Source organism: Aplidium turbinatum, chromosome 3, assembly GCF_918807975.1.
Source record: "Aplidium turbinatum chromosome 3, kaAplTurb1.1, whole genome shotgun sequence".
NCBI lineage: Eukaryota > Metazoa > Chordata > Ascidiacea > Aplousobranchia > Polyclinidae > Aplidium > Aplidium turbinatum.
In genome coordinates, this window is record NC_137474.1 from 35,490,768 (window position 1) to 35,502,658 (window position 11,891).

Here is an 11,891-nt window from a genome sequence, read left to right on the forward strand (position 1 = left end):
TTGAGATGATCAAAATCTTACTTGAGATGGACTATGGGAGAAAGCGGGCTGTCTGCGCTAGTAATACTGTCCAAAGTCCATTGAAAGTGATTTACCGTAATCGAGACATTATCTTTTGACGATGTAATTTCTAAATTTGCTTCAATGAAAGCTAGACTATTGAATTTTGAACTTTCAACAAAATTGAACAAACACTGCTTTAATTCTTCTGTTGTGTGGAATTTTAATCAGCTTTTACGACGGTGTTAAAGGGAGCGGCATCTTCGTGCAAAAATCCAAGAGCGGCATATTGCGTTGCAACGCCACTGCGTGGAAGACGCAGAAATACTTCATAACACAAATGGGTCGCAATTAGATTGATCGCTGCATTAATCTTGCGGTGATTGCGACTTTTACGCATATCATTTTACGTCATTACATGGTATTTACAACATCATGGTCCATCGTATCACAGATAACGCAAAATGAAAAAAGGCCTAAAGGCCTAAAAGTATAGCATCACACTACAGTGGAATGCAGCAGCTGCAGGTTCCACGTTTAATCCATTATCCACCTTATATATTGCCTATACATGAAACAACAGTCGGTGATGTACTGACTACTGATTCGGCAATCGGCATGCAAGCCTCACCAGTGCAATAAAGCCATATAATCATCAGTATATCATCCCTGTACATTATGTATGTCAGTTCAGTTGTGCAGCAATTTAAACTAACACAAGACAATAACAATTAAACTACATCTAAGAATTGCTTTCTCCCCACACAAGCCCAAATGAATCTTTTCCTTGAGTCAAACCGCGAAAGAGAGCTCTAAAAACAAAAACAAACATCAGTTCATCTTTGGCGATATCTAAAAATATTACGACGCTCTGAAACAAGAAGCAGCACTGACGAGATATTATCAGGTTATATGTTTCTATGTAGAAGATGGAACAACATGCTGACAAATTTGTATTTTTTCCTGGGCCACATTCATACGAGATGTTGTAAGCAAGATGGGTTAAGCTTCTTCATCTTTTCATGGAGCGCTCGGTTCCGGCTGTAGGCTATCGGAATGCAAGCGGTTTGGATATATTGTGTTTCAATCTGCTTTGTCTGTAGGTATAATGCACTCTTATATTTCATTAACTGTTAAATGCAGGCACGAAACTTGGTGATTTGCCACGTGAAAGAAAGGCAAGCATAAATCTGGTAGGATGCTGTAATTGTATTTGGTTATCTTTGGGCTGATCAGCTTCCTCACAGCTTCTGAAAATTCCATTTTGCTCAACATTTTGCATTTTTGTGGGTGATTACATAATACATAATTGCGTTAGACATTTTGCCAACAATAAAATGTCATTGCATTTCTCTTTATAGACCTGCCCTGAGCTGCTGCGTCATTTTTTGATGAAATTGGGTTAATTTGGTAGGAAAAAGTGACGTCTTTTATTTGAATTTAGGCTACGTCACTGACGAAGTTTGTAGTTATTTAACTACAAACAAAAATGCGAAATTTACAGCAAAATAGAAATTTTCAGAAGCTGTGAGGAAGCTGAAGGAATAGTTTAAATTACTTCCATTTTTTTTAGGTTAATTAGATATATCTAAACAATATTGTATCTACCCAAACTATAAATATTTTTGGAAAAAATTGCGTTTTTGCCTCATTTTTCGAATTTTGATCCCCATGAGGAGGCTGAAGACAATTTGTTACGAATCTCAAATTTTGTCATGAGTGTTTTCTCACTCATTGGCACCATTTCCCCACTACCCCAAGAGAATTAAAGAAAAAGTTTAAAAACAAGCCACCCTATTGTAGAGGCTTTGAATCAATGACCCAGGGCTGGTAACTGAGATTGATAGAGGGAAGCTTCCGATTATTGAAATGTTGTTGCCGGTGCCCGGAGAATTATTTCATCCACTTGATGCTGATGAATAGACTGCAGACCTGAAATGCATTGTTCAAGCCCACACTACAAAAGCCCAACAAGCATCGCTTGATCTTGAGTCGAGTGTTTAACCACTGAGCTAACGGGGCGGAAAATTGTAATAAATATAGATTGCCACTGTCAATATCTTAACGGCTTTGCTAATGGGCTACTCATGCTTTTTATTAGAGTCTCATTTGCAGTCGAGTTTGTTGGTTATCAACTAAAAGATCTGAATTATCGAAGAGGTGGTGTGTAACTACACTTACAAATCATCTTCTGAAATCACGTAGTATACGCAGGAAAGCATAAAGCCATTGAAGTTACAACTTAATGTGCTCGTGTAGGCTCCCATGTCTGAAAATAAATTATGCAAATATTATATCGAATCGCAACTACTCGCTGTACTAGTGTGTGCTTAGCCTTGTGCTGATAGCCTGGAAGAACGCTCCCTTCTTCACAGCTTTGCTAACACTGTTACAAAAACCTACGTTTTTTGTGTTTTTGTTTGTTCATTTTCCATGCTTAGCCAATAGATTACACACAAAAATCTACAGCTGGAGGAAATATAAAAAAGATCGTTAATGAATCAAGTTATTTCTCTCATTATTTTAATATCAACAGTTTTCAAATCATTCTGTTGAGCTGGGTGCTGATCACAGGGATATCTAAAAAAGGGGATATGAAGGCCTTTATTACGTCTGACAATAGAAGGGCTATTGTTTATCGTAAATAATCTCTGTTTATCGTAAAATGACAATTGGCACCGATAGTGGTTTAATAAATCTTGTTATGATAACCTGCATTGCGCTGTTAGCATAAGGCCTGGATACTAACTGCATGCTTATGGTTACTTGTAAATTCAACTACCAGTATAAGCTTACTTGCTTTACATTTAGCTTACCGCAAAGGCTTTGTTAAGAAAAACAGCTTACTGGTAACTTTTCAACTGCCTTTCCAAACAAGTATTCTTTAAATATGCTCTATGTAACATTTACTAATTGTCTTTCTCTTCTGTAGCTGACTGTACCAGTTGCACTACAAAACTTTCTGCAATTTTGAAAAGAACCGCATGTTTCACGCGCTGCAAACTACCGCCCTGGTAGTGTCATCAGAATAAGGCAATCGCTGTGAGCCTTCGTATCTTCTTCTCTAGGTATCCCTGGCTGATCATACTGTAATTTAGGCCTACCCAAGCAACGTTTTATTGAATGAAAATGGACCAACTACTCTTGGGCTAAAAAGTTTGAAAATTTCTAGTTTAGAAATTGTTTTCAGCCTAACAACTTACTATGCCATACAATCCAGTCTGAGACATTCAACTCCGGTAACATTCGACGTTTGACAACAAGATCGTCAAAATTACAAGTTGGACCAAACATACACGACATAAAAGTAGCGGATTTGTTTGGTGGAGGCTATAAAATAATGTTGTGTATAACTTGCTTTGGATTGCACCACAAACCCAACATGCTAGCCTACAATATAAATAACCTTGTCTTGAACTAACGTTGTAACAAACTCAGATTGTTTTGTCATAAATTTAGGTGATATATTTTTAATCTTGCTATATGCTGTAGATATCTTATTGTCCACTCGTCATAAGTCAGTGGCGGATCCAGAGAAGGGCGATTGCTCCCTTTTCCTAAAAGAAAGAAAAGTGTCTTTATTCACTGTGTAAGCTATTTGCAAGGTTGGAGAAATGTACACTGCACATCATTGTGTTTTATTAAAATCTCCCCCAAGGCTATTTGCTGGATCCACTCCTGTTTAAAATTTGTAATCCATCTTATGGAAAAAAATAGAAAGCATGTGTCTCCAAGATAAACGCAAATTGAATAAAACGTGGTAAAAAAATAATTTGCAGGTTATTAAGAATGAAGAGCTACTACAATGTTGTAGGTTACACAACTATAAGCCTGTTAGTAAATACAATAAGTCACAATTAACGTCGTAGATAGACCTAATAAACTTTACCTTCAAGAGAACAGGCAACGGCTCATATATGCCGTGCAAAATATAATTAAATGACCCGTGTACGCCGTCATCGATGACATACTTAAAAGCTGGTTCTTCTGGTGATGGAATATCATTTTGGCTCTCCTCATCTTATAGAAAGTAAGTTGTATTAAAGAAAAACATCATTGCAACATAAGCCGTGAAATTTCAAACATATTTAGTGCATTCTACTCGTTGTTTATTAAAAAATATATTCTTTAAGTTAAATCAAATATAGGTATTACTATCTGAATCCTTTACAGGCTGTTTCACTTAACGGATCATCAGAAGGTCTTATTCAAATAAAAATCAAATTTCTATTTGAATAAGACCCTTCTGATGATCCGTCAAGGTGAAACAGGCTGTTAAGGATTCAGATAGTAATAACTATATTTGATTTAATTCGCTCTGCTTTGCTTTTTAGCTTAGCATTGAGCATTTTTTGTAGTATTAATAGTTTTTATTGTTTTTATTCTTTAAGTTACATAGGTAGGCTAACACGGCTGACAATCGCATCATTTTTATCGATCATTTTTTATGATTCAGATCCCACCCTTTAGGTTGAGCTGTCATGCTGGTCACGTTGTTAGCTTGTCGTGTCTTCTAGTAAGCCGCTAATAGTTCGATTCAGTTTAGGCCTATATATTTTTTTGTTGTTGACGAAATACGTGCATCATGAACACTAATGACAACAATTGAATTCGCACAACAAGGATGACAGCGAAAAAAAGGTCATACCTCAGTTTTCTGCATGTTCACTGTGGTCATGCAAGGACTGCCTAATCTGTGAGCTACGGCCAATTAGTAGCCTATGCCAAGAAAAAAATGCAGCATCATTTTACGATAATTCAGATTTGATTGATGGATTGGCGTTTATTTTGTTGCCACTATAAATACACACAGTCATTAGGCAAAGTTAAATAATACAAACGATCACGTATAGAATGTGTGGATACTGCAACGGGTGGCTGCGAAGTGACCTGGAAGGTCTTCTAGTCAAGCAGCCACCCTCAACAAAAGAAAAGGTTACAAATTAAACATAAAAGAAGCAATCAAAGAAGCGAAACAAAAGAATTGAAACATAAGTTTACGGTATAGTTGCTTGAATGAACACAATATGCATCGGGTAATGAGAAATTTACATGGCCTGAGGCCATTAACATTAGTAAAAGGATAGTAGAAACATTTTTATAGTGATTTTTAAATGAGTTCTAAGGTGAGTTTTATCTCATTTCCAACGAGACTGAGTTCTGAATTTCCACCTTTTTATATTTGAAGCTATGTTGAAGTTGTGAAGATGCGTTACGCATTTTGGGCTAAGCTACACCATGTTGGGATCAGCCGGGTCACACTCGTCATATTAGAATTTTCGTTACTTTTTTCAAAGGTAGCTAAATTGTAATCAGGAATTTATCACGGGGTGCTAAAATACTCTTGGTGCTTGTAATCAAATTATAAAATCCTTTTTCAATATATTTTGCCTCAAAATGCAGTAGATCTATTTGCATTAACAGTAGCCTATCGATTGATTCAATTGAATCTGATTTCCACTAACGAATGCGTAGTTGAAATCCCACTGTTGATGGTTGAACACATGTTTCAAACAATAAAGTGGTTTCGTCTTCAGTGTGGAACTTTCATTGCAAAACATTCAATGTACAGTAGACGTTTTAAATTTGGTTAAGGCTGACTTAAAACAAGTCTGCTATAAATGAAATAACTTCATAAGAACACTTTTGAAAATGTTCCACGCTTACGGATTGACCACGCTTCTCTATTAGACATGTGAGATGATGTGGCCTATATTAATATGAGCCACCTGTCTATTTAAAAGAAGCTATACAAGCACACAGGTAACACGGCTGCGCTTGAAATACTACACAAAAAATTGTCACTCAAAATACTGCACTTACAGTAGGTTTGTGTAGGATTAAAAATGACATTTTTTCACACAGATAGGTGAAATTTTTTTTTGCTTACACCAACAAAGTTCAAAATAATTATAGCTTACCACTGGTTTTTATATCTCGGATGAAAATACTCTTAGTGACCTTCTTCTTGGCAATTATGCTTGTTGCCAATGTGAAGGCAGACTCTGCAAAGTATCGTCCTGGCTCAGCTATTACACGAACATGCTTGAACTTGTCCACAGGGAATAATGCACTGACGTGCTGATCAATTACAGGTGCAATCTGTAAAAGTAATTTCGTTAAATAAAAATCACTGTTACCTAAAGTCGTATCAACACCAAAATTTTTGGTGTTGTGGTTTTGCTAAAAGAGTACAAAAGCATCTTTAGCAAATTTTCAAGAAAATGTAATGTTGCTTTGAAAATCTATAAACAAATTCAACAAGCAAATGCTAAACACATAAAATTACGTCTTTGAACTTCACTTCAGCTTCGTCAGTTCCACTAAATCCTCCACCAATGTCAAGAAGATCAAATTTGTAACCAACGGTTTCGGCATAGTCAAAAAGGGTTCTAGCATCTTTCAAAGCTTTAAAATAGGTTTCGGGATTCGGACATAACCTTCCCACGTGAAAACTGAAAGCAAGATCATCTTATTATGAGTGGTTAAATTTTATACGGTAGAATGCCCAGCATATGCCATTTAAAAACAGGTTGTTAATGTCATAACCACTGAATATCAAAGTGAAATGGGGCATCAAATATGGGCGTGGTCGATCTTAAAGCTTTGTTATATTTTTGTGAAACTCACATGTGACCCTGCTTGAAATTTTGACCAACACCTTTGTAAATGAAACCAATGCAAAGTTGCAAGTTACAAACCAAACCTTAAACAGAAGTAATTCCCCACTGTACCGTCTGCAGTGGCATTGCCATTATTTTTCTCAACTAGATCGCACCAACAATGTGACAAGCGAGGGCAACTCTTCTGGCAATAGTTGCCCTTTTACTTCGTTTCTGTTGTACGCTCGGCGAAGTTGAAACAATGTAAAAAGCGTAACTTCATGCGACTTGAAAGTGAAATAGACAACCATAGTAAGAATGCCAAGGTGAAATACTCCCCAACATCAACATCATCCACATCATCCTTTTACATTTTTTAAGCACATCTCATCTCATATCTCAACCCGGCGAGTATCATTTATCTTGCATAGTTGTAAGCCATACGATTAAAAGCATTTTTACAAAACCAAGCAACTGAAGTAGCAAAAATAAACAGATGAAGTAAACATTATATTGCAGGGTGCGGACTGGGGATCTAATGTTTAAAGCATATTGATATTTTAGAGTTGTATTGATAAAAAGCAAATCCTACCGTACCTAATTCCTGTTACTTGGAGGTCCATTTCACGAGCAGCATCTATCAAACGGTGTGACAACTTAAAATCCGCACCAAATTTTTTGGTCATTTCAGTGACACCTTGATATCCGTTTGCTTGAATACGTAAAACAAGCCTATGAAAGTAATTTCTAAGCATCAATGTTAGTTTTTCAAACAGCAACATTTTTGATGGCTTAAACCAGGGGTCACCAAACTATGGCCCGCGGGCCGGAACCGGCCGGAATGACTATCCATACAAAAAATATCTTGCGTTGTTAATTTTTGTTTTCTCAGTAGTCGGATAAAAGACAATAAGAAAACGAGGTTTTATCGTGTAACTCTAGGCTATCAAGAATAGCCTACAATAAAAATCAACTGTTTAAAAATTTTCTCTGGTTGATACTACCTTGAAATCACTAAACACTTCTCCCACCCCCTTTTACAATAGAATGGCTAAAATGTCATAACCTACAATTCAAAATATTGCTTAAAAGGCTGATGGGCTAAACAAGCATAGTTTCTTACTTCATTTTAAAACTAAATTAATTGATTGATTATCCACACACTCCGTAGGAAAAGGTCTCGCACCCTTCAGTTGTGTGTGCATCCCTGGTAATTAATCCCTGGCTTAAGCTATAATCATGCTAAAAGTTATAAAAATTTAACTGCTTTTTATACATCGCGATTTAGATAGTATAATATATACATACAGTATAGGCTATAAACAATAAATAATATTAATACTACAAAAAGTGCTCAATGCCAAGTAAAAAGCCAAGCAGAGCGAATTTCATCACAGTCATATAGTTACTATTATCTGAAACCTTTACAGCCTACAGCCTGTTTCACCCTAAAAAGGGAATCATCAAAAAGTCCTTAATCAAATAGAATCTTGAATCTTGAATTTTATTTAAACAAGGACCTTCTGATGATCCCCCTTTTAGGGTGAAACAGGCTGTAGAGGTTTTAGAAAATAGTAACTTCACTTGATACATACAGTACTGTATATACACTGCAATATAGCCTACTGATACTGATAAGTTCTGCGCTACTTAAGGTTTCATGTTATAGTAGATAACAATCATCAAGCGCAAAAATAATCTAATACGGTACACTCAAAGCATATTGCATAATAATATTATATAATAATAGTAAAGATCTGTGCATTTTACGATCTTGTTCAAGAGAATAAAAAGAATTCATACACAACGACTCACTCAGCCTGAGGATAGTTGGCTTTCATTTTAAATAATTCCTCTTCACAGTCAAAAACAATACGTTTGACACCAACGTCACGTGCGTAACGTATATGTGAAGCCTGCTTCAAGGGATTTGCGTAGATGATTTTTTCAGGCTGCGCACCGAGTTCCAATAGAGTTCGAATTTCTTTCTATTACAGTACATGTTACAGTTTAAATTCATCTTTAAGAGAGATGTAGAACCAACTACACTATAAGAATTACAAATTACCCTTTTGTGTTCGTTTGATTGGTTGTAGGTTTTTTTATCTTTGAACTGAGAAACCTTTTCGTACAATATCAATCCTAGAAGCTTTGCGTATTGATTGAATTTTTTGAATCTCAGACGCTAGTCTGGTTTTCAAGGGTTAATAGATTCAAGTTTCCGCTTGTTATAGACATGATGTTGTTTGTAAATTACCTTATTCAATGCTCCACTAAGTGCCATTGAATCGAAAGCTCTCTTGAAAGGGCGTTGTTCCAACGCATACCCTCTGGATCATCTTGCCCTTTCTTCTTTTTTTAAAACCAAATCTTCATCTTTATAGGTGAGGTAACCCGAAAGACCTACCCATTATGCTTTCAATCGATTGCAATTGGAATTTTTTCTAAAGTTCTTCCCAGATTGCAATTGAAGTTCTTGGAATATCTAGCTTTTATAAACTAAGCTTATAATACAACATACGTTAATGCACGTAAGCTACGTTAATATTATTTCATGTCGATATTTTTACCAAAAAAAGGCATTATACATAATAACACGGTGGTATAGAAATGCTGATTTTCTTACCTTACTGGCACAGTCGAAGCCAGTTCCAAGGGCTAGAAGCGTTTTAAGCATCGTTGAATCAGGATTGCATTTAACAGCATAGAATGGAACAATGTGTGGTAATGTCTTCACCCATTCCTGATACTTCGACAAAATAGCTCCAATATCACAAATGAAAAATCCATCATCAATATCCTACAGTACAGTATTTGGCATTATAATTAGTTAATCAGGAAAAGTTATGCCCACTGGAGAAGCTATAGTTGTATCAAGGTGTTGTCAAATGTCAAAACGCAGTTGTCAAAACCAAAGAGATCAAGCATCTGTAAAAGAGAAAGTAGAACTAGGACCTCTTCCTTCAAGTCAAGCTTCAGCATTCTTTGGATACAACTTCAACATATTTTCATCTGATGCAGGCTATGGGTAAGACGCTTATTGATGAAAAATATTTAACCTGTTCTGTTATGTATTACCACATTCATCCTAAAGTTATAGGCTACGTATAGTCGTTACACATACGTATAGACAATATAGCAAAAAAAACTGTTGTCGTAACTTTACAAACCTTTTATTTAATTGTACGTTCAAAGACAACAGTTACCTTATTTTTTTTATCTGACTACATCTAAGAGTAGTTTTGCTATAAACGGTCCATGAAAGTTTCAGGAGGGCAGCGGCAAAACAAGAAACTGGAATATTCAGAAAATGTAGCCAGATTTACAAGTGGATAACAGTCCGATAGAAATGATCAAGTCAATGTCTAATGCGAGTAAGAAGTTTTCACTGCGTGGTAATGGTACAGCATATTCATCCACCTGGAGGAGGCAGGAGGAGATTGAGAAAAAAGATTTAAAAAAATCAGCCACACTGTTAGAAATGGTAGCAATACACAGTAGGGTGGGTCGATTTTCACATAAAATTGTCGGATTGTCGCATAAATCGGTATTTAGGCGAGGCTTGCCATACTAAATAAAGTGTTAAAATTTCAATGTGATGGTGTGCTCCTAACCACTTACCCCAGGTGGTATGGAAAAATACAATTTTCTACTTCACGGTAAATTATATTCAATAGGTAGGCTACAGTGAAAACGAAACATAATTGAAATGTAATGAGTTAAAGCCACACCTAGATCAGGGCCGGATTTAGCTGATGAGGGGCCAGGGGCAATTTTAGATCAGGGGGCCCCCGCCCAAAAAATTTTTTCGCGCCTACGACGCGTAAAGCCACCTCCACGTCTAAAGTATTAATCCAGCACTGCACAGCATTTTGCAGAGACTTCAAACGTTGAAAGAAAAAAATAATAATAACATAAAATCACATTTTTTCCACATAGGGGACCCTTCAAAAGTCAGGAAGGGGGCCCGGGGCACCTGCACCCTCTGCCCCCCCCAAATCCGGGCCTGACTTGAATGTTAAACTAAACAACACAGTCTTTCTTTGATTCAAATATAGGCCGCTGCTTCCTTGCATCTAAGATAAAGTAAATCATAGAGTTTCTTTTCTCCTTTCCGACAGTTTTGAAGCTGACCTCAGCGACTACACGAATCATTCTTTCAACGGCTTGAATCTGTGGTTGGGACTGACTTTATTGCATCCCAAAGTTCATCCTCACTCTTAGTTCTTAGATAATAATAATGGTGGTTCAGTAACGTCAATCTGTGTCCAATCGATCATATCAATATAATCCATTGCATTAAGATTAAGTTGATCAGCAGGGCGATGGAATCTTCATATTATTGTAGAATAGATGAAAGCTTTCGTGCTTTCAGAATTCGCCTAACAGCAACTTCACGAATGGCAGATTTATTGTCATGAAACATAGCATATAGCAAGTTTTCAGGGTGAGCTGCATAACAATTTTGCTTGATCGATTTGTCGATGACAGACTGCACTTCCACTGGCTCAAGTCCACGACTGAGTTGTATCATAAGGAAAAGTACTGCTGGAGCATCACTGATATCTCTGGCCATCTTAGTGCAAACCATACAGGCCTATAATACAGTTGCAATGAATCGTGTCAATATCTTAACAGAGTCTAATCTCTAATGGATGGGTCTGACTAACATAATAGTGGCACATTCGATTTGCTCCTGTGAATGATTATATTTCTCAGGATCTCTGTGTAAGAGTGTTTCAGAGCATTCCCCAGAACTGATTGCATGGCAGATTTCCAAAAGGTAGGCTACATCTGGTCTGTGCTTAGATCTTTGAATTGTCCAATTTTGGCAAATGGGGACTCTCAATTTTATCAAACAATGCGATCTCCAAGGTTACGGGTATATCGTTTGACCACAAAATATCGCCAATTTCACCAATAAATGTTTCCAGACCAGATGTCTTTCCAAATAATCCAAATAGATGTTGCAATGGTAACTCATTGATGGGCAACACAGGCCAACATATATTCCACTGAACTTTATAATGGATATGAGCTTCTATTCTAGCAATTACTCCATTACGATTTCCAGTGTTCACTGCTGTTCCGTCACAACCTGTTATTCGAATTCCACCCATGTTCATATTCTCGTCGATCATACATTTTAAAATGTCAACTGAACGACCACTTGGTGTTGTGACATGAGAGATGTATATGTCACCAGGTTGTGTCAGTAAAACGTAATAGTATTCTTTTATTTTTCTCCTGTGGTGGTAGTCATCAAAGACATATGATTCATCCTTTCTC

At 36.6% G+C, this 11,891-nt stretch overlaps 1 protein-coding gene across 1 annotated transcript; it reads right to left on the reverse strand.

Moving 5' to 3' along the window:
- Positions 1–223: 223 nt before the first annotated feature.
- Positions 224–11,178, reverse strand: LOC145766754 (ornithine decarboxylase-like). The gene is made up of 10 exons (XM_082578460.1): positions 10,990–11,178; positions 9,229–9,402; positions 8,418–8,590; positions 7,200–7,334; positions 6,290–6,455; positions 5,922–6,102; positions 3,890–4,020; positions 3,204–3,330; positions 2,182–2,269; positions 224–305 (listed from the first exon to the last, which is right to left on the reverse strand). The coding sequence occupies exons 1-10, from the start codon at positions 11,176–11,178 to the stop codon at positions 224–226; spliced, it is 1,446 nt and encodes a 481-aa protein (XP_082434586.1).
- Positions 11,179–11,891: the final 713 nt, after the last annotated feature.

What these genes read in the sequence shown, in the direction of transcription:
- LOC145766754 (XM_082578460.1), bottom strand. Translation starts at nt 11,178, where the DNA reads ATGGCCAGAGATATCAGTGATGCTCCAGCAGTACTTTTCCTTATGATA. An exon ending in CTGCCATTCGTGAAGTTGCT is followed by an intron (nt 9,403 to 10,989) that starts GTTAGGCGAATT and finishes ACTGTACTGTAG; the next exon opens with GATATTGATGATGGATTTTT. An exon ending in GCCAACTATCCTCAGGCTGA is followed by an intron (nt 7,335 to 8,417) that starts GTGAGTCGTTGT and finishes TTACTTTCATAG; the next exon opens with GCTTGTTTTACGTATTCAAG.